The sequence below is a fragment of the Carcharhinus amblyrhynchos genome, chromosome 5 (genome assembly GCF_965287045.1).
Source record: "Carcharhinus amblyrhynchos chromosome 5, sCarAmb.v2.hapA, whole genome shotgun sequence".
Taxonomy (NCBI): domain Eukaryota; kingdom Metazoa; phylum Chordata; class Chondrichthyes; order Carcharhiniformes; family Carcharhinidae; genus Carcharhinus; species Carcharhinus amblyrhynchos.
The window spans coordinates 121963557-121986811 of NC_137328.1; the positions used below are offsets into that span (position 1 = coordinate 121963557).

The following is a 23255-nucleotide window of genomic DNA, read 5'->3' on the forward strand; positions in this document are numbered from 1 at the left end:
ATAGTATAACAAGGGTAGTAAGGGTATGGAATGCCCTGCCTGCAGCAGTTGTGGACTTGCCAACTTTAAGGGCGTTCAAATAGTCAGTGGATAGGCATATGGATAACATTGGAATGGTTTAGGTTAGAGGGTCATTAGATTGGTTCCACTGGTCGGCGCAACATCGAGGGCCGAAGGGCCTGTACTGCGCTGTGTTCTAAACAACTTAAAACTTTTAACCAATTTTAACAGTTACACATGCTGGATTTATTTTTTTAATGGAGCAAGTCAATAAATGCCTAAAATGCGTCGAATCATGACAAAAAATTCTTGCAGAAGTGGAACAAATTCAACCTAACCTTTGCAAGAAATTGCAACCCTGCAATTAAGTGTCAAACCATCTCCCAGTTTTGCGGTTTTAAAACTATGATTAGACATTTGGGTCGAATACCTTTGCTGTGCTGCAACCAGTTGCATTTAAGGGCTGGATTTTACAGGATAGTGATCCCTGCCTGCCCTGCTCAAAAGTCGGGGGAGTGGGATGGAGGCAGGGCAGCCTGCCCACAATACTGCTGGCTGCCCCACTGCAATTTAACACTAGAAGCACAGTTAGGTGCTTTAAGATGAAACTCCCAACCCTATCTTGGCAGGAAGACACACCATAGGGAGGTGCTGGCCAGTTGGATGGCTGGCTGATCTGTAGCTCAACAGCATCATGTTTGAGTAATGGCCACTGCTGGAACTACCAAGAGCATGTGTAGCCCAGGATATCTGAGGAAGAATCATACAGAATCGAAATTTTAACTCTTGTTTCTTTCTCCACAGATACGGCCAGGCTTGCTGAGTTTTTCCAGCATTTTCCCTTTTTATTTCAGGTTTCCAGCATACACAGTATTTTGCTTTTATCAAGTCCAAGGTATTGCCAGGAACAAGGCAGACAGGCACCAGCAAGTGGCGTTGAGGATCTAGGCTGAATGGGGCAGATAAAGCAGGATGGATGACCAGGAGTTGGGAGAGGGTGGGTTTTATGAGTATCGAGGGCCCCCAAAGGAGGTTCCTCTCCCACCTGCCATTAATTGGCCATTTAAATGCCTTAATAGGCCCAATGGCGGGCAGACAATCCAACACCACCATTACGCTATAAAATCTGTGACATGTTGGGAGCGGACAGGGAGGCATGCACTGCATTTAACGAGGTTAAGATTTTTGCTTTGAGAAAAAGAAGTAACAACATGTCCCCAGACAGATTACAGACTTACTTGGCAGCATCCCTTTTAACAAAGTGCTGAGGAGTTATTAAATCTCAAGGAATAAGAGGTAGGGAGTTGGGAACAGAACACTATACTCCCCACAAGCTGCGACAACTGCTTGAGATGTCTTTTGGCGTCTCCACTTTCTTTACTGTTTTTCCCTTGAAGTTTCTTGCAACACCATATTGTAGACCACAGTAAACAGTGTTTATATTGGCAAGACAAAGCAAAATACTGCAAATATTGAAACTGCATGGTTCACATTAAGCCAAGAGGCCATGATAAAGAGGATACGTTTGGGTTCGTTGTTATTTAATGCATCTTAATGCTGGTGCAACTATTATAATAATACAGGCTTCATGTTTATTTATAGAAAAGTATATCCTTATCATTATTTTCGCTCATGGTTACAAAACCTAAGAGAGTCAGTTTGGAGGAGTGCTTTCTATGAAGAAGATGGAGTGCAGAGGCAAGAAAATTGTCATGAAAAAAGTTAACGTCTTCATATATTTCTCACCTGTTTCTTATCATGCTGCGAGATTTGGCTGAAGTACTCACAATTCTGCCAGAACAAAATGTTTTCTTCACTGAATTCTTTCTTAAGGAATTCCTAATAATGTAAAACAAGGCAACATATAATAGGCTGCTATATTAATTGATCCAATACAGGAAAAGTTCTATTAACCTTGTCTCTTGTGAAACTTGATTCTGAGGTAAGTATACTTAGGTAAAGACATATTATGTACATATATTAAAAGTGTCAGCTTGACTCAGTCAGTAACACTTATGTATCTGTGTCAAATAGTTGAACTTTGAATCTGAACACAAAATCTAGACTGATATACCGGCGAAGAACCTGAATATTGTCATGACAATATCCCTGCAGAAACACTAAAACACGAAGGGGACATATCCATCCCTTGGATACATGTCCTGTTTGTGAAGCTTTGACAGAATGAAAAATTCAAAATGACTTTAGAATCACCATGATTATTACAATGTTCAGGAAAGGATACATGCCTAATTGCAGAAAGTACAGTGGAATAGCATTGTTTAGCAAAATCCTTGCTAAGATGCTTCTTCAAGTACATTTCATCAATTGCAATGAAGGTCCCTTCAGAGTCCCAATGTGGTTCTTGACCACTTCCTTAGCTACAAAGCACAGCTTTTATCAACTAGACAACAGAATATTATCCAAATACGCAAAAAACAAACTTCTGCAGCAGCATCAATATCAGTACAATATTCTAGAACTATGAAATGCATTGCACTTTTAATTCTCAGAACTTGTATCTAATCTCATGATCAAAGTAAAATTAAGAAGAAAGCTGTTGAATGCCTGCCAGACATTTTAATGCAATCCTATCAACAAGGCAGCAAGAACACAGGCATACTTAGACTTGTGTGGATTTACTTTCAATATGTTATTATCTGATTATACAGCAGCTGAAACAAATCTACCTAATTTCTTTTTGGCAAAGTCAAAAAATAGGCCAGGTACCACATATTCACATTTTCTTCCATGCCATTGGATCGTGATCAGGAGAGGCAAACATCCCCTTCCTAGCTCAAAGCAGAAGTTAACAGTAATTTACCTACAATTGAATCATCGGGGATTATCTACCTTGCTTTGACTGGAGAGCAAATTTGGGGCCCTTCCAACTGTGCTTGTGAATATCTGGCCTTTTAGGGAAAACCTCAGTGTTTCAATACAAAGTTCCACAATACAAATATTGGTGAACAAAGTACCAAAATTACACATATTTAACCAAGTTAATTTATTGCTCTTCTGTTCTATTGGATTTGAACTAGGCATTTGATATGGGCATTAAAACATGATTACCCCATAAAAAGAGCTGAATCTTGTAAAAGGGGTAAATTGCAAAGCTCAAAATTGGATAGCAGCTCTCATTAAGCATTAGAGTGGATCAATGGCAGCATAGCGGCACAGTGGTTAGCACTGCTGCCTCACAGTGGCAGGGGCCCAAGTTTGATTCTGGCCCAGGGTGTCTGACTGTGTGGAGTTTGCACATTCTTCCCACATCTGTGTGGGGTTCTTCCAGGTGTCCGGTTTACTTCCACAGTCCACAGATGTGTGGATTAGGTGAATTGGTCATGCTAAATTGCCCATGCTAAATTGCCCCTTAAATGCTGTAAAATGTGTAGGTTAGGGGATTAGCAGAGTAAATACCTGGGGTTATAGACATAGGGCCTAGGTAAGATGCTCTGTTGGAGAATTGGTGCAGACTCAATGGGCAAATTTTCTCACTCCACTCGCCACGGGAATTGGAGCATGCGAAAGGTGGACCATGGAAAGGTCCGTTGACCTCGGCAGGCTTTTCCAGTTTTGGGACAAGTGCAGTCAGAAAATTCCACCCACTGAGTCAAACTGCCTCCTTCTGAATGGTAAGAATGCTATAATTCTATGTAAAAACTGAAACGATAATCATAAACAAAAATGCCTAAACACTGATTAAAACATTAAAATCTTTCACCATTTATGTCTTGCAGCGTGAATGGAGAAGCCAAGCACATTTTCACACAACAATTCCAATTGTTCTTCCTGCTATCCCTTTCTTCTAAAACCTCTTGAATATTCTGCAGTGCACTTCTAAAAGGCAGAGGACATCCAATGATATGGCGTACACAGGGCAAGTTCAGACATATACCACATTGCTCATCTTCTAAGGGTCATATATTCCTTTCCAGAGTGGCATTGCAGTGAAGAGAGTTTACTTACAGAAAAATATCTGGTGCCAACTGGATCTTGCAGAAGTCGTTCAAAACATACAGCCCAACTTGCTACTTGCCGCTCTGCGTGTTTTCTGCAGCTCTGGACACTGGGAAGACTAGCATTGCTGTTGATGCTGTTCTCACTGTTGTAGTTCTTGAGATCTGCATTGTTTAATTCTGCCAAACAAAGTAACAATGGTGTAACTCACAAATGGATTTGTATTATGCTATGCTGTAATCTGCACCAGATCAAAGCCAACTGAATATAATTGAATCACAAGGCAGTAGCGAAATAAAAGCGGTCGCCACTGACCTAAAAAAAACTGTCACAAAAAGTGAGCACTGTGTGTAATGGATTTCCTCTTTCCTAATGTCAATTTGAATCTGACATCAAGTCAAGGGAATCCTCAGGTATTTAGCAACAGTGAACAGGGTAAACAGATTGAAGTAATCTCACGAAAGCAAACCAGAGACCTCAAGACTATTCAGCAGCAATTATGAACTTAGTACACCATTAAAAATCCAGTGGCACTTCATTCACCCCCAAGCATATATATTTTAAAGGATTTTTACAGCAAATCTAACAGCGTAAAAGGCAAGTTTGGCTCACTTTGGTGATTTCTACTTGACTACAATCTGAGGGTACTTCAACAGCAACCCCAATGAGCAAGTGTGGAAGCAATGACAGCAACTTCTGGATGTCCATTTTAACTTTTTTTTCACTTGCGCGACATCGGCGATTGCTGGCTGGCCGGCCAGCATTTATTGCCCATTCCTAGTTGCCCGAGGGCATTTGAGAATCAACCGTCTTGCTGTGGTTCTGGAATCAAATGTAGGCCAGAACAGGTAAGAATGGCAGATTTCCTTCCCTAAAGCACATTAGTGAACCAGATGGGTTTTTCCAATAATCAACACTGGTTTTATGGTCATCAGTAGATTCTTAATTCCAGATTTTTTTTTCCTGAATTCAAATTCCACCGCTGCCGTGGCGGGATTCGAACCTGGGTCCCCAGAACATTGGCTGAATTTCTGGATTAATAGTCTAGTGATAATACTGTTAAACCATCGCCTCCCTGAGTATTAACTCCAGAAATTGCTGTCAATTTTAGAGCAGTAATGACGGCGAATTCTAACAGTTATTATCATAAAAGCCGGAAGATAAAATTTTATCACAGAGAGGAATGTTGGTCTACCCATTGTGCATATTCGAGACTTGTCCAATTAGTCCTCTTTCCTTCTCTTTGCTCCACAATCCTGTAATAAAAGTCTGTTACTTCAGTTCAACAAACATATTTGCAAAGGACCAACGATCCAATTACTAAACAGAAATACCAATTCAGTAATGGTTCCTTGTTCATCCTTTTATGCAAATCTTCACTATCTGGGATGTTTAGTGGTGTTCCAGTGAGTACCTATTGACTGCTAATCCAAATCTATATCCAGAATACCACAGAATCCCAACAGTACAAGAGGGAGGTCATTTGGCCCATCAAGCCTAGACCGACTTAGGGCAGCGCGGTAGCATAGTGATTAGCACTGCTGCTTCACAGCTCCAGGGACCTAGGTTCGATTCCCGACTTGGGTCGCTGTCTTTGTGAAGTTTGCACATTCTCCTCGTGTCTGCGTGGGTTTCCTCTGGGTGCTCCGGTTTCCTCCCATAGTCCAAAGATGTGCGGGGTAGGTTGGCCATGCCAAAATTACCCCTTAGTGGCCTGAGATGCACAGGTTAGACAGGGATTAGTGGGTAAAATGGGGGTGGGGCTGGATGGAATTGTGGACGGTGCAGACTCAATGGATTGAGTGGCCTCTTTCTGTACTGTAGGATTTCTATGATGCTATGACTCTCCATCAGACCATCTCATCCAGTCCCACCCTATCCCCATAACCCAACATATTTATCCCAATAATTCCCTTCACCTACCCATCTTGGAACATTATGGGTCTAATTTTCCTAACCTGTCCGCCACGGGAATCATAGCAGGAAAGACATGGACCATACAAAGATTTGTTAACCTTGGGCGGATTTTCCAACCTTAGGGCAAGCACAGCCCATAAATCCCGCCCCAAGGAGCAATTTAGCATGGCCAATCCACCTAACCTGCACATCGTTGCACTGGAATGAAACAGGACAACCTGGAGGAAACCCATGCAGACATGGGTAGAACTTGCAAGGTCTATAGTGACCCAAGGCCAGAATTGCACCCGAATCCCTGGCGTTGTGAGACAGCAGTGCTAACCACTGTGGTGCCCATGACTGAGTTTTGAACAAGCTGCTTACTCAGGATTTCATCTCCTTGATTTTTTTTCTTTACCTCTGACATGCACTTGTTTTCAGAGGAGTCTGGGCCACTTTCCATTTGGTTGTGCCTGGCACAGCAATTATAGGCACTTTTCTCCAGTACTTGTAATCAATATCAAAGCTCCTAAATGAAGTCTCTGTAGTGTCTTTGTAGACCTCCTTTGGCTGACATGACAACACACCCAGGCTCAAGCTCTCTGTAGAAGATTTGCTTGGGTAAGCAAGTGTCAGGCACTCTGGCTATATGACCTGCCCAAAATAATTGCATCTAGCTCAATACAGGGTGGTTATATGGCATGCACAGAGACAGTGGTCAGTGGTATTGTCACTAGACTAGTAATCCAGAGACCCAGGGAAAGAACTGAAGATCTGGGTTCAAATCCTGTCATGGTAGATGATGAAATTTGAATTCAATAAAAATCCAGAATTTAAAGTCTAATGATGACCATGAAACCATGATTGTAAAAACCCATCACGTTCTCTGATGTCCTTAAGGGAAGGAAATCCACCGACCTTACCTGGTCTGGCCTACTTATGACTCCAGAGCCACAGCAATGTGATTGACTCTCAACTGCCCTCTGAAATGGAGCGCAGCCAATGGCACTGTTGTCCCAAAAATGATTTCTTTAAAAATGCTAGCTTGGGTGAGCACCACATTGTCTCGTATTTTGCCCTGACATTCAGAGGCTACCAAAGGCAGCTCAAGTGAATTACTGAGTTTCTTGGCATGACACTGGTATGCAGTGGTTAGCACTGCTGCTTCACAGTGCATTCAGTTCCCAGCTTGGGTGACTGTCTGTGTGGAGTCTACATGTTCTCCCCGTCTCTCTGTGGGTTTCCTCTGGGAGCTCCAGTTTCCTCCCACAGTCTGAAAAATATGCTCATTAGGTGCATTGGCCATGCTAAATTCTCCCTCAATGTACCTGAACAGGCACCAGAATGTGGCAAATAGGGGATTTTCACAGTAAATTAGTTGCAGTGTTGATGTAAACCTATTTATGACTAATAAATAAACTTTAATTTTAAACTGTTCCAGGTTTTGCATGCATGGAACAGAGTGGGCAGGACTATTTCTCATTAGGCTTTCAGTTTAGTAAGTGGGCTTAATCCTCTTCCATCTTGAATGATGTTCTGCCAAAAGCTACACTTGCTTTGGTAATTCTTGGGGTGTGTGATGTTGCAAACACAGTTTACTGTTAGAGGTGTTTCTGCAATTAGGTAGCACTTACTGAACAATCCTGAGTGCACAGAAAGCTACATTAACAACCAATTTAAGATAATCGGTCGAGCTCATAATGTGACTCAATTATACTTGCCAGATCAACATACATATGCAAAGACCAATCCTCAGCAACATGTTCAAGATTTCCATCTTCTTTGAATTACCTAAAGTCTTGCCACTGCTTTTTCCATGACAATGTCTCAGCCAGAGTCAACTTGCCAATCAGTACTCGTTTTCTCTTATAGTATAAATTGTTGGGATCATTTGAAACTTAGCATCATTATGCTTTCCCTGAAAGATGAAAAGCTTCAGCAATATGTCCCTCTTTACAGCAATATTCAAACTTATTACCAAACAACTGTTTGTAAGTGTAATACATCAATCTCCCCTGCAGTGATTAATTAACACTGGGTGAGGCAATTAGTTCCCTTCTTAAATTGCTTTATTTGATGTAGCCAAAACATGCAGAATACAAGAGACATGTTTGATGCAACTAACACAACTTGATGCACTTTTCAACAATAATGGGTACGTGTGCCCTGGCCCAATTAAATAGGCCCTTTGCTGTACATAAAAACACAAGTCCACCAGCCCAAAGGAAAAGTTCTTTTGAATCTTGCTGCTCCCTCCACCTTTGATGTCTGTCCTAATATTTAAAAGCGACTCTCAAAGCCCACACAGATCAAAAAGGCATTCCAACATTATGGCTCAAAGTGACTTTTTGGATAACCAGACAAGTCTTATGAATTATCCATTGTCTGGATCTTAAGAAAATGCTTCCATCTCAAATTACCATCACCATTTTCCTACCTAGCTACTGATCCATAACTCAGCATGGACTGTTTTGGGAAACTAGACCCTTATGGGCAAGCTTTTCCTTAAAAAAAAGCACCTCTCCTAGTTTACAGCCAAGTCTTCAGGTTAAAAAATGTCCTAATAAATTGTGAACCGTGATACTCCTAGAACATAAGAAATAGGAGCAGGAGTAGGCCATCTAGCCCTTCGAGCCTGCCCCGCCATTCAATAAGATCATGGCTTATCTGTCGCTGCTCAGTTCCACTTTCCTGCTTTCTCCCCATAACCCTTAATCCCCTCTCTTATCAAAAACCCCTCAACCCGCATCTTAAAAATATTTAGCGAGGCAGCCTCCACCACTTCAACGGGCAGAGAATTCCAGAGATTCACCACCCTTTGAGTGAAGAAGTTCCTCCTCAACTCCGTTCTAAACCGCCCCCCTTTTATCTTGAGGCTATGCCCCCTAGTCCTACTGTCTTTTTTGAGCGGGAAGAGTCTCTCCACCTCTATCCTGTCCATCCCATTCATCATCTTATACGTCTCAATGAGATCTCCCCTCATTCTTCTAAACTCTAACGAGTACAAGCCCAGTTTATTCAGCCTCTCCTCATAGCTCAACCCCCTCAACTCCAGTATCAGCCTAGTAAACCTCCTCTGCACTCCCTCCAAGGCCAAAATATCTTTGCGCAGGTGCGGCGCCCAAAACTACACACAGTACTCCAGCTGCGGCCTCACCAATGCCCTATACAGCTGCAGCAAGACCTCCCTACTTTTATATTCAATCCCCCTCGCTATGAAGGCCAGCATCCCATTCGCCTTCCTGACCACCTGCTGCACCTGCAAGCTGGGTTTTTGCGACTCAGGCACAAGGACCCCGAGGTCCCTCTGCACCGTCGCCTGCTGCAGTTTTTCGCCACGTAAGTAATAGTCCTTCCTACCATTCTTCCTACCAAAGTGGACCACCTCACACTTGCCAACATTAAATTCCATTTGCCATTTCCTGGCCCATTCGCCCAGCCTATCTAGATCCTTCTGCAGACTCTCCACACCCTCCGCACAATTTGCCGTTCCCCCAATCTTGGTGTCATCAGCAAATTTCGACACCCTACACTCGGTTCCCTCCTCCAGATCATCTATATAGATGTTTTTCACAGTTGACATTTAGATAGATGTTTTTCACAGTTGACATTTATCTTAGCAACTGTTACCTTGGGAAAACCCTGCATTACATATATATTTATAGCACTGTTCATGACTTCAGGGAATGCCAAAATACAACATCAAATAGCTAAAATTATCTGAATTTAACCAAAATTAGACCAGCTTTCAGCAGATGCACTCTCTCCCACTTTCTCTATAAATGTGCCAATCCACATTTATCTTTTGTTAAAAGTGATACATTAACTTTGTTATTTTAAGTTCAATTAATTTTTGTTCACAGATGCACAAATGTTGTTAACTACACGCAAAATCCAGTTCATAAACACACAAGTATAACATTGGATATTTACTGGTCCTTACTGAAAATGGGCCTGTCACTAACTCCACATTAAACTGTGAATGGCAGTAGGGTACACGCCTTCAAACGCTTTTAGTCTGTACAATGTGGGGCAATGTGTGCACCAACTGAGCAAAGTTGAGAAGTCGGTTGCTGTACTAACTTTTAACTAATTTGCTTGTGCTGCTGTTAACCACAAATCTACATGTATCATATCACAACTGCATATCAAAATACTGGCCACCAGTGCAATTCTAGGCTTCAGTGAATAGATGAGCATCTTACAACTGCATTCGGTATTCGTTCATTAATATTACAAGCTCTAGTTAGTAGGCTCGTAGACTTATTCTGAACAAGTTGCTGCCCAAAAATTGCATGAAGCACAATTTTGAAAAAACAAATCTTTCTGCATTTTTCTGATAGTGCAGCCACTGCCACAGAACTGAATATATAGCTAACATACTCCGTCCCTGCTTACCTGACTGTACCTGGTAGGATCCACTGTAATGCCGTCTCACCAAATATTTTAAACTATTCACTGGAAACCAACCTCCAGAATCCATACCAGTCTCAACTGTACTTTCCCAGCAACAACTGGAAGCGGACTACTGTCAGCCTTTGTGACATTTTGTGCAGATTGTCTGACTCTTAAATCAAGAAAATGCAGTTCACTCTCTGAATGGTTGAAAATGTATGAGACCAGTTGAGTTTGCCTCCCTGCATGATCAAAACAATCCTCTTCCTCATGACCGCAAGTACAGGAAACAGATAGAATGTCAGAGACAAAGCTTTAAGAGCGCTAGCTAAATTATTTAGGAGGAGTTATACCCTGTTGTTACCACAGAAACATGAATTATTGATGAACCAATGAGAAAGTAACTTGTACACAAGAGAGAAGTACAGTACAGGGAAGCATCCTATGTTTGGTAAAACCAGATGAATCATTTTAGGAAAGATAACTGCTCAGGATCATTCTTAACGTTACATTCCTGGAACTCAGATGCAAGAAAATAGAACTTGGATATTAAGATGGGACTGCCAGCTTTTTTTAGTTTATAAAATTGTAAATTTGGTAGCTTCTTTAAATTTCAATTTTTGAAATATAAAAGGTTGGTTTACACTGGATGGAATTATAACGCAACCTATGTGAACACAAAGTGTGATACTGCCTCCTTCTGGTGCTCTCACACAAAACACAAAATGTCACACTGATACTAGCTCTACTAATATCTCTGCACTGAAGCCTTTTTACAGCTATATAAAATGTGCAGTATTACTTTATTCAGAATTTGAAACTTGTACTGACAGCAGAATTCATTTTTTTTGCAAACAAATCTTTAACTACCCCAATAAATAAATGTCCTTAGTTAAGGACTTGGTCACAGAAGACAGACAGTAGCAGTGGAAGGGTGTGTTTCTGAATGGACGGCTGTGACTAGTGGCATTCCTCAGAGATCAGTGCTGGAATCTTGCTGTTTGTATTATAAACGATTTGGAGAAACAGGTAACTGGTTTAATTCGTAAGTTTGTGGACAACACAAAGGTTGGTTCATTTGTAGATTGCTATGAGGGCCATCAGAGGATACAGCAGGATATAGATTGATGGGGGGACTTGGGCAGAGAGATGGCAGGTGGAATTTAATCCAGACAAATGTGAGGTAATACATTTTGGAAGGTTTGATGCGGATAGGAACTATACAGTAAATGGCAGAACTCTTAAGAGTATTGATAGGCAGAGGGATCTGGGTGTACAGTACACAGGTCATTGAAAGTGGCAACACACGTGGAGAAGGCAGTCAAGAAGGCATATGGCATGCTTGCCTTTTTCGGCCGGGGCATTGAGTTTAAAAATTGGCAGATCATGTTGCAGTCTTATAGAGCCTTCGTGAGGCTGCACTTGGAATATAGTGTTCAATTCTGGTTGCCACACCAGCAGAAGGATGTGGAGGCTTTGGAGAGGGCACAGAAAAGATCTACCAAGATGTTGTCTAGTATGGAGGTCATTAGCTATCAGGAAACGTTGGAGAAATTTGGTTTGTTCTCACTGGAACAGCAGAGGTTGAGGGGTGACTTGATAGATGTTTACAATTATGAGGGACATGGACAGAGAGGATAGTCAGAAGCTTTTTCCCAGGGGGCACAGGTTTAAGGTGCGAAGGGCAAGGTTTAAAGCAGACGCAGGAGGCAAGTTTTGTTTTACACAATGGGCGTTTTAATTGACAAATACATGAATAGGATGGGAATAGAGGGATATGGCCCTCGGACGGGTAGGAGCTTTTAGTTCAGTCAGGCAGCATGGTCGGTGCAGGCTTGGAGGGCCGAAGGGCCTGTTCCTGTGTTGTAATTTTCTTTGTTCTTTAATATAAACAATCCAGCAGAAGGAAAGCACTAACATGATAATGACCATGTATTTTGCAGGGCAATATTACTATCCACTAATGAATAATTTTAAATGCTTGCTTTTAGGCTTTAGTTGCACAGCTTAGTTTAATAAAAGGCTAAGATGACTAAAAGCGTGTGTATGCATAATAGAAGTATTTTGTTTCTGGAAAGGGTTGTGACTGCGGACTTAAAATGTGTACATTTTTCCAGCTCCTCCCTTTCAGCCAAGTACAGTATTTATGAAACCGACAAACCCTTTCATTGTAAATCTGTTGCAAAATGCAATTAAGAAAAATACCTAACACATCAGCCTTCTCAGTGACAGGGTAATAAAGTCAAAATTATTTTACAACATGCTACTGGAGTAGCAGCTTTATTTTATTTTTGGGAGAGAATGGTTTATCTAATTAGCATTGCAACTGGATAAGAGATTTTTAAATCACTAATTTGCTACCACTGGTACCATCAAGTAAACTCAGAAATGAACTTACTGGTGCAGAAGTAAACAGGGTAATTTGGGTGGGACACCATGGTTTCAAATTACTAGGTTGGGTTAAATTATCTTAAAAATCTAAACAAAGAGCTCCATATAATGATGGATACTTCGGATTTCTTGGTTTAGGATGTTAGCATACACACACAGATCTGTTGTTTTCAAAAGGAAGCTTTATATCACTTAGAAATTACTCTTGCTACATGCTGATATAAACTAAATAACAGTTGCTCCAGTGAATTGTTACACAAGTTAACCAGTGAAAAAACAGCACCATGTTCTCCCTTTCGTTGGGGAGTCTAGAACCAGAGGGCATAATTCCAAAATAAGAGGAAGGCTACTTAGTACTGAGATGAAGAGAAATTTCTTTACACAGAGTTCATCATTGATTAGAACACTGAATACAGGAGTTGGGACATCTTGTTGAAGTTGTGTAAGGAATTGGCAAGGCCACACTTGGAATACTGTGTGTCATTCTGGTCACCCTATTATAGAAAGGATATTATTAAACTAGAAAGAGTGCAGAAAAGATTTGCTAGGCTGCTACTGGGACTTAATCAATTGAGTTAGAAGGAGAGGCTGAATAGACTGGGACTTTTCTCTCTGGAACGTAGGAAGCTGAGGGGTGATCTTATAGAGATCTATAAGACAATGAGGGGCATAGACAAGGCAGATAGTCAATATCTCTTCCCAAAGATAGGGGAGTCTAAAACTAGAGGGCATAGGCTTAAGGTGAGAGGGGAGAGATATAAAGGTGTCCAGAGGGACAATTTTTTCATACAGAGGGTGATGAGTGTCTGGAACAAGCTGCCAGAGGTAGTAGTAGAGGTGGGTACAATTTTACCTTTTAAAAAGCATTTAGATAGTTACATGGGTACGATGGATGTAGGCCAAATGCAGGCAATTGGGATGAGCTTTGGGGCTTAAAAAAAAAGGGCGGCATGGACAAGTTAGGCTGAAGGGTCTGTTTCCATGCTGTAAATCTTTATGACTCTATGAGAGGGATGTGAATCTTTGGAATTCTCTATTCCAGGGGGTACTCAGTCACTGAGTATATTTAAGATAGAGATTGATAGATTTTTGATTAATAGTATGTAAAGTGGTATGGGTATCGTGAATGTAAAAGGCATTGCAGTGTCTGATCAGCCATAATCAAAGAAATGGTGGAGCAGCTGCAATGGGCTGAATGGCCCTCCTACGTTCCTATATTTTGCTGCTTTTATTCCATTCTATGACCTCAGGCCAATGTTGTGTGAAAGTTTTCATTCTCCATAGTTTAGAGTGTACCTTTACCTCACTGAAATCTATCGTTAATTTGCAGTGGAATTAATTAGATAAGCCTTAATACTATATTTTGACTTGCGATTATGCCAGATGTCCTTGTATAGTTATGTTGCAACACAGTCAAGAAGCTCACCATCATTCAATACAGGAGTGGTTTGATGATCAGGAACTCCTGCCATTGAAGTCAATATCAAACCCCTCCATCACGAAATGAATTACAGACTGCTGCAAACTGAATATCATCACCATTCTTTCATCTTCGTTGAGTTAACGGTGACAGGAGTCCTGCTATCAGTTGGAGAACCTATGGGAGCATCAAGTCGCCTTTAGCCAACGGCCCCAATGTTTCCTCAAATGCAATTAGGCATTGACTCAATGGCAGGCATCCCACTGAATTAAAGCCCCAGTAGGGCAAAGATCTCACCCCAGGAGGACTGCCGACTCGAGGTCAGTGGCTCTCCATTACTTTCAGTGCCAATGGGTGCGGCAGCCACCACTGACTTTCCACACCGTCCGCACAATTTGCTTTTCCACTCATCATTGTGTCATCAGCAAATTTCATCACCCTACACTCAGCCCCCTCCTCCAGATCATTTATATAAATGGTAAATAGCTGAGGCCCCAGCACCGATCCCTGCGGCACTCCACTAGTCACCAACCGCCAATCAGAATAGCACCCACTGATACCAACTCTCTGCCTCCTATTAGACAACCAATCCTCTATCCATGCTAACACCTTACCCCGAACTCCATGCACCCTAACCTTCTGAAGCAACCTTTTGTGAGGCACCTTATCAAACGCCTTTTGAAAATCTAGAAACACCACATCCACCGGTTCCCCTCTGTCCACCGCACTAGTCACATACTCAGAAATCCAATAAATTCGTCAAACACGACTTCCCCTTAACGAATCCGTGCTGCATCTGCTCTGTCAAGCCATTCCTTTCTAGGTGCCTCGCTATTTCTTCTTTGATGACGGATTCAAGCATTTTTCCAACTACAGACGTTAAACTAACCGGCTTATTATTCCCTGCCTTTTGTCTGCTACCTTTTTTAAACAGCGGCGTAACATTAGCCGTTTTCCAATCTTCCGGCACTTGCCCAGAATCCAGCAAATTTTGGTAAATAATCACTAAGGCATCCACTATCACCTCTGCCATTTCCTTCAGAACCCTAGGATGCATTCCATCCGGTCTTGGGGACTTGTCCACCATCAGTCCTGTTAGTCTATCAAGCACTACCTCTCTAGTGACAGTAATCGCATTCAGGCCCTCAACTCCTAGCATCCTTCTATCTTTAATATCCGGCAAACTATTCACGCCCTCCTCCATGAAGACCGAGGCAAAAAACTTATTTAAGGCCTCAGCCATTTCCTCATCTCCCACCACTAAATCCCCCCTCTCATCCTCTAAGGGTCCAACATTCACTGTAGCCAGCCTCCTCTTCTTCATATATTTGTAAAAATTCTTACTGTTCCTTTTTTATATTTAGTGCTAGTTTAGCTTCATAGTCTATCCTTCCTTTCTTTATCAACTTCTTAGTCATTTTTTGTTGATTTTTAAACCTTTCCCAATCTTCTAATCGCCCACTACTTTTAGTCACTCTGAACGCATCAGCTTTTAATTTAATACTCTCCTTTATTTCCTTCGATAACCACGGCTGGTTATCCCTTCTCCTACATTCCTTCTTTACCATCGGAATATATTACTGCTGAGCACCGAAAAAGATCTCCTTAAAGATCCTCCACTGTTCCTCAGCCGTCCTACCAACCAATCTGCGCCCCCAATCTAAATTTGCCAATTCCTCTCTCATCCTATCGTACTCCCCTCTGTTCAAACACAGGACACAGGTTCGGGACCCTACTTTCTCATCCTCCATCTGCATCAAAAACTCAACCATACTATGATCGCTTGTCCCAAGAGGATCCCTCACAATAAGATCCCTAATTCTTCCTGCCTCGTTACACAACACCAGATCTAAGATAGCTCGCTCCCTCGCTGGTTCCATCACACACTGTTCAAGGAAACTATCCCGACAGCACAAAAATCCAGCCATTTGACTACAATTTGAGTCTTGCAAGTTAAACTAGATGGCATAAATTCGCTCTGCATCTATGAATATGTTTTTGCAGGCTGAGGAAGTGTAATCCATCACACAAAGCAGCCTCCCGTCTACTGACACTGTCTATACTTCCCAGTGCCTCAGCAAAGCAGCCAGCATAATTAGGGGCCCCACGCACCCCAGACATTCTCTCTTCCACCTTCTTCCACCACCTTCTGTCAGGGAAAAGATATAAAAGTCTGAGGTCACACACCAACCGACTCAAGAACAGCTTCTTCCCTGCTGCCGTCAGACTTTTGAACGGACTTACCTTGCATTAAGTTGATTTTTCTCAACACCCTAACTATGACTGTAACACTACATTCTGCACTCTCTCCTTCTCTATGAATGGTATGTTTTGTCGGTATGGTGCACAAGAATCACTACTTTTCATTTATGTTAATACATGTGACAATAATAAATCAAATCAAAGAAGTTCACTAAAACAGTGCATTTAAAAAAATAATCTGGAATTGTGCTAACAAGAGAAGCAAAGTTCTAACACTGTACTCTGGTGTTCAGCTATGCTTTATCCAACGTATGGCAAAATTTCAGCTAACAAATCAATGTAATATATGTTGGTAAAGCTGACTCACATCCTGGGAAATGCAACTTTCTGACGACAGCACGGATGTAACCTCCACTCAGGAACCCAACGATAGGGCTACAATACCAGCTTGGAATTGCCCAATCCTAACCGTCAGTCACCACTCCCTTACTAACAGCCAGAATCACAGTCCAAAACCCCCAAATTTCACTTAGTCTAACTCGATATGGAAGATAAATTTTAACATGAAGCATACACTCTACCGCGTTTTGTCTTTACTTATCTGAAAATGTGCACTAACCTCCATCGGAGACAGCTGCTGTCTGTAAGAAAGGAGAGAGGCATGAGTGAGAGCACTTCATCACAATGACACAAAATGTTTTCTCTGCTGTTTTGTTGAAAAACTAAAATGTGCATGTTGAATTCAAGCAGCTTCCAAAACAAATAATCTCACTCTGAAGTGAAAAGGAAAGACAGACTTTGGTTGAATGAGTCAAGATGCATTTTTTCCAGAAGCTGTAAGCACCTCCCTGGTTAACTCCTCCAAATGGCACTGTTGAACGGTTTAAAGAAAGGGCTTGTGAGAGGCTACATTTCTTCCTGTAATCCCACAAAGAATTCATGGGAAATTTCACAGTGATTTCATTCCAATGTTAGTGTAAGCATTACTTGTGACTAATAAATAAAAACTTTAAACTTTTAATCATTTCACAATAAAGGAAAATATTCTCATCTACTTTGAAATGCTGCATCTAATCTTACTGCAGGAGATAATGAGATGTTCTATAGGTCAACTTCAGTTTAAGATCTTCTTTAAATTACACTGTGAAGTGATGTTATATATATAAAAAAATACAGAGCCTGGTCAGGTGAAAAATTCTATTACACAGAGGGCAGTGAAATGAAATGAAACAGAGTACTAGACAACAACTATCTCAGCAAGAGCTGAAATGTACAAATTCTATTGACATCAAGGGTGTGAATTTCATCAATTTCCCCCCTGCCACTAGAACACAGCATGTAAATGGGTTTTTCTGTTGAGCTCCCAAACATGCTATGGCAGCAGAAGCCTAAGGAAATTCATCCCCTTGGCTCTTACTTCAGCAAGCACTAAAGAACTACATTAACTAAACTGACTTCTATGTTTGAAGTGGATATATGAAGCTAAAATTGGCTGGGTTCGGTGTTGCTCTCAAAATACCTGTTCTTCCTGGTATTGCTCAACTCAGCAATACGCCGCCCCACCTCTTATCCCTATATAATGAGAATGCCTGACCAGATAAGCTCCAGCTATTGAGGAATTCTGATTATTATACTACATTTAAAATCTACTTTTATGCTGGTGGAGTGGGGCCTTATATCAGAATGTCATCTTTAAAGGGTGCCCCTAACTCTATTGAAAATAACTTCTGATCTCACTGGTGAGGATCTCATTTCATGACGCTTGGGGGGATTTTGCGCTCACAGCAAATGCAGGTACAAAATGACACCCAGAGTGTAAAGATTCTTTTGCAGAGAATTTGATGCAAGACTTATGAATATGCACATGCGAAGACTATAGATGCCACATACACAACCAGCGTAAGGAAATCAAATTAATAACTTGCCAATAATTTACACAGTCCCTAAATAGCAAATTATGTTGTGATTGCTTAATGCCAGAACAACTTAGGATTTATATAGTGAGGCTTATGTGAGAGGGGCTTTCGTGGTATTTTACAAGAGGTGCAGACTGGTGGAAGAGGTGTTGGGTAGAAGAAAAGAATTACTGAGTTTGAACTTAAGAAACCTCTCAAGACATGGTATAAGAAGATTAATGAAGGCAGGCAGTAAGATAGTCAGGCAAAGTAGTTTTGGGACAATTTTGCAGAAGATAGAAGATAAAGAGGAGGTAAAGGAGAAATAGCAATTCAGGACTAGACTGTAGGAACGACACTTGGAAGAATGCCTGATTTCTCAAGGCAAGGCCACAATGGACTTGGCCAGTTAGGACTATGATGAAACCAATCCTTTGGGGAACGGTGAGTAAAAGTGACCAGGGTGAGGATAGTGTGATGGGTATGTGGGACAGGAATTAGTTAACAGAATGCTGGATTAATTCAGGTTTATGAATGGGGAAGGTATGGGACTAATGTGAAAAAGCAATTTTCCAGCTGATGAAATCTGCAGAAGTTTAATCACTTCCTTACAGTCTATAACAGCCAAACTACAGGGGCCTGTCTCTCTCACCCAACAAAGTTGTTAGGGACCAGATTAGAAACTCCAAGATATATTATAAAATTAGCCTAGACCCCAATTTTTTTTTGATTTTGGCATTAGAGCAAGCATAAAGTGTTTCACTCCAGGTATGATTTGATTGATTTATGTAAGCTTCTTAGTGGGTCAAACTTTATGTAACAACACAATTAAAATCTAACAAAGATTTAGCGTACTGCTTATCAATTGAAAAACTTAAACATGACAAAGTATAGTTCTTAACAGCTAATTATCTCTATCATTCTAGTAAGAAGTCTCAACACCAGCTTGAAGTCCAACAGGTTTATTTGGAATCACAAGCTTTCAGAGGCTGCCCACCCCAGTCCAATGCCAGCATTTCCCCATTATGTCTATTGTTACAATGTAGGCAATATGCTTATAGGCATATGTACTTCTTCAGAATCAATTAGCACAAAAACATATAGCTCAAGTGGATGCCAGGTTTCCACACTTTTAACACCTCTAGACAGAAACCTGTCTTCTGATTCTTATACAGCAGTCTCCAGAAAAATAGTCAACTTCAAACAGCAGATCTTCAGAGAAAGAGACCTATCTTTTGCCAGGTCCCAGACTCCAATCTTCAGAGAGAGAAAGAGCTACCTCTCTCTACAGCTCCCAAGCAGCAACTGAGCTTGTTTTCACCTTGTGAGCCTAGCCCTTCCAAGTCACAGGATTCTTCCTGTCAATCAAGCCCCACTCTGAAAAACCCTAGGGGAAACACTAAAAATAACAGCCCTGCATTAGTCCAGATTAAACAAACATTCCAACGATTAAGATAATTATGCTGCTACAGTAACAGCAGGGGATGTCAACTACAGACAAAGCAGCACCAATAAATAGAAGTGACTGCTAAAAAAAAATCTGCACAAGAAGTTTGACACAAGTACATTTCTTAAAGGTACAGTATCATCACAAAGTAGACATCAAGTCTTCACAAGAAGATTTTAAAACGTGTGGAGATCCAATTATGGTTTACTTAACATCTCAAAGCCCCACCACAGCACAATCCAATTTGATCTGGCAAGATTTAATAATCTCTCAAAAAACTTTCAGCACCATAATATCTGATCATAAACTCTCACAACAAACTCAAAGCAATAACTATCTATCTTATTCCATAAAGCTAGCAATTCCTCTAAAGAGCAGCTGTCCAACTTCAGCATATTGCAAATATGTACTCAACTGACTCCCTACTGTTAGGTTCCTCAGAGAGACCGAGAACAGCTATGAATTTGCTAATAGCCGACAAAGAACAGCATGACAAGATTTTGCATTTTAAAACTTCTACTATAATAAGCAAATTAAATCAACATTACAAAACATCATTTAGTTGGCAACTAATAATAAAAACAGAAACGTATTGCCCGTTAACACAACCAAAAACACCTCAGCACTCCTTACACTGGACTCAGCAAAAACGTATGGGGCAGATTTTCTGGTGGTGTGCTCCCCACAATCAGAAATTCCGGCCAAGGTCAATGGACCTTCGAAATATTTTGTCAAATTTTCTGCCCCACCCACTACGATTCCAGCAGCAGGCAGCAGGGGAAAATTTCACCCTAGTATATGAAGTCCAAACTCTCCCTGGCTTCAACAATACCCCTTTTCCCTGCTCCAAAGGGAATCTTGTAGTGTCCTTCAGAAAAAAATCCCTTCACTTAAACTTGAGCACAATTAAATGGATCTCCAGTAGCAAGACACTGTCTAGCAACTTCTTACTCTTTACACTTCTAACAGCCTCATCTCCTCAAACAAGGAATCAATCCTCAACACCATTGTGTTAAACAAAACAAGTGTTTAACAGAAAAGTGGTCCCTTTGCTCTGCTTGGCGTGGCAGTTCCTATTTTCTGGTCTTCTTTCTCAAATCTCAGTCTGATTGATTCAGAGTCCATAAGTCTCACTGCAGGTGTTAAAACTTTCACTTGGTCGTCACCAAATTTTCACGTGGGCTGCTGTTCCAATGACAGTCAAGTCATATGGGCTTGTCTTTGGGCAGATTTTGATTTGATTCGATTTGATTTATCATTACTACATGTATTAGTATACAGTGAAAAGTATTGTTTCTTGAGCACCAAACAGACAAAGAATGCCATTCATATAGAAGGAAATGAGAGAGTGCAGAATGTAGTGTTACAGTCATGAGTAGGGTCCAGAGAAAAATCAACTTAATGCAAGGAAAGCCCCTTCAAAAGTCTAACAGCAGCAGGGAAGGAGCTATTCTTGAGACAGTTGGTATGTGACTTCAGACTTTTGTATCTTTTTCCCGGCAGAAGAAGGTGGAAAGAGGACTTCCGGGGTGCATGGGATCTTTAATTATGCTGGCTGCTTTGCCAAGTTAGCGGGAAGTGCAGACAGCGTCAATGGATGGGAAGCTGGTTTGTGTGATGGACTGGGTTACATTCAAGACCTTTTGTGGTTTCTTGGGCAGAGCAAGTTTCGTGAGAGATCACATCTTTCTCTCTAAGCAACTCCATTTTACCTTGACTTAAAGGACCCAGTTTAAAACATTACCATCTTATAAAGTCAAGCATTTATAACATCATCTAGTTCCTTTTTTTTCCAGACAACAGAATATTTTCAGTTTGGCTTTGGCTTTAAAGTATCTATTGAACCAAAATACAGAAACCACACTTCCTGCATAAACAATCTGAGAGTCATCTGGCAGCAGTCTTTATGTTTTAAATTTGTTTTGCAGAATGCAAATATCATTAGAAGGCCACCATTTATTGCCTATCCCTATTTGTCATTGGAAGTGGCAACTGGTGAATTGAAACCATTAGTCAGTTCACCTGATTCTTCCATTATTAAAATCAATGACTTAATTAAAAGTAATAACAAAAAACTTAGAACTTTGACCTTCACCATGAATTCTCTGTTGATCGCTTCTATCAATTTTAGCGCTATGACAGTGGATGGCAGAGGTGGGGCAGAGTGGAATCTGTGTGGAATTTCAGAAAGTTACCATTCCATTTCAAGTCAGACTTCACTTTAACACAATGTTAGCAGCAACTCCCTTGCGAATGTAGTCCTTTGATGCAGAACTGCCCAATTTAATTTTACAAAAGTCTGTATACCATCTATCAACCATGAAGTTTCCAGAACATTTTTAAATGGACTCAAGAGTTTAAGAGTCTTTGTCATGCTCAGTTCTAAAGGACAATTGAAAAATCGTCTAAAAAGCACACCACTGGGTAAAATTTAAATTAATATGATTGGTCTACCACTACACTTTTAGCATATGTAGCAATACAGCTTCAAAAGAATAGGCATTAACTGAGATCATTTATTATTTATGTGTTGACTCAAGAATGTCAAATCTGAATGACTCAATTTCTTTTTTGTCTGGGTCATTGGAGGTAGCAATTAAAAAATTTCCTGCTTCTGCTCTACATGCTTTATTTAGTGCAGTTTTTAAACATTACCATCTGTGGCACAGATTCCCCACTTCCTCATTGCAAGATATGATTAAAAACTTGAAGTACAATATTATCTTTTACTCTCTAATGAACTTAAATCCTGAAAACTAGACCAATAATAGCTGTTATCTTGAATGGAAGTCAACAGAAAGGCCAAAAGTTCCCCAATGACAAATCACCTGCACAATGAAGTAATGAAAGGAAATTATTCTAAAGTCATCATTGAAATCACAGTAAATGGAAAGTGTCAGAAACAAGGGCCTTTAAATGGATGCCCTGAACAGGAGGAGGGAAAACATGAATTAATGGTTTGTTTAATAAGCAAAGGGAACTACAATTGCATACATCAAAGAAAATGTTTCACGGCTGTTCAATGATCAAGTTATCACAAACAAGGGCATTTTAACTCTTTTCCTTATCAGCAAGATGCCTGACAATGAAAACATGACCAGGTTATACAATGTAGTTGATATATCCTGTACATGGAAGGTAGCAAAACGACAACATATCAACAAGGAAACACAAGATCATAGAATCCCTTCAGTACAGAAGGAGGCCATTTGGCCCATTCAGTCTGCACCATTCAGTCTGCACCAAAAGTAATCCCACTCAGGCCCTATCTCGTTATCCCATACATTTGCCCTGTAGTCCCCTAATACTAAGGAGTAACTTAGCATGGCCAATCCACCTAACCTGCACATCTTCAAAGTAGATATTTGGTTAAATTGGAACAAACCAAACAGAATATCCTAATCTCCTCAATGTTCACTGGCTACAATTTTGCAAATTTCTTTGGCATAAGTAGTGAGAAATCCTTGGAACCACCTCAGGCTCTGAATGCATCCACTGGAATGCTGAGCCATGAAATTCAGATAAAGCTTGGATCCATCATTCAAAAAAAAGTAAACTGATCAAACCTAATGAACGGTAACGGTACAGACAGTACTCAACCCTCCAACCACAACATTTACCTGAAGTCGATGTGTCTTAGACTTATAAC

General features: G+C 40.8%; 1 protein-coding gene across 1 annotated transcript in view; it reads right to left on the reverse strand.

Moving 5' to 3' along the window:
• Nucleotides 1-23255, reverse strand: part of rgs12b (regulator of G protein signaling 12b) — a 195393-nt gene that overhangs the window by 63643 nt on the left and 108495 nt on the right. Inside the window, exons 4-6 of the mRNA XM_080189495.1 lie at nucleotides 16884-16905; nucleotides 3970-4139; nucleotides 1747-1839 (exon numbers count right to left, since the gene is read on the reverse strand). Coding sequence (XP_080045621.1) covers nucleotides 1747-1839; nucleotides 3970-4139; nucleotides 16884-16905 — 285 coding nt within the window. The remainder of the gene's footprint in view (nucleotides 1-1746; nucleotides 1840-3969; nucleotides 4140-16883; nucleotides 16906-23255) is intronic.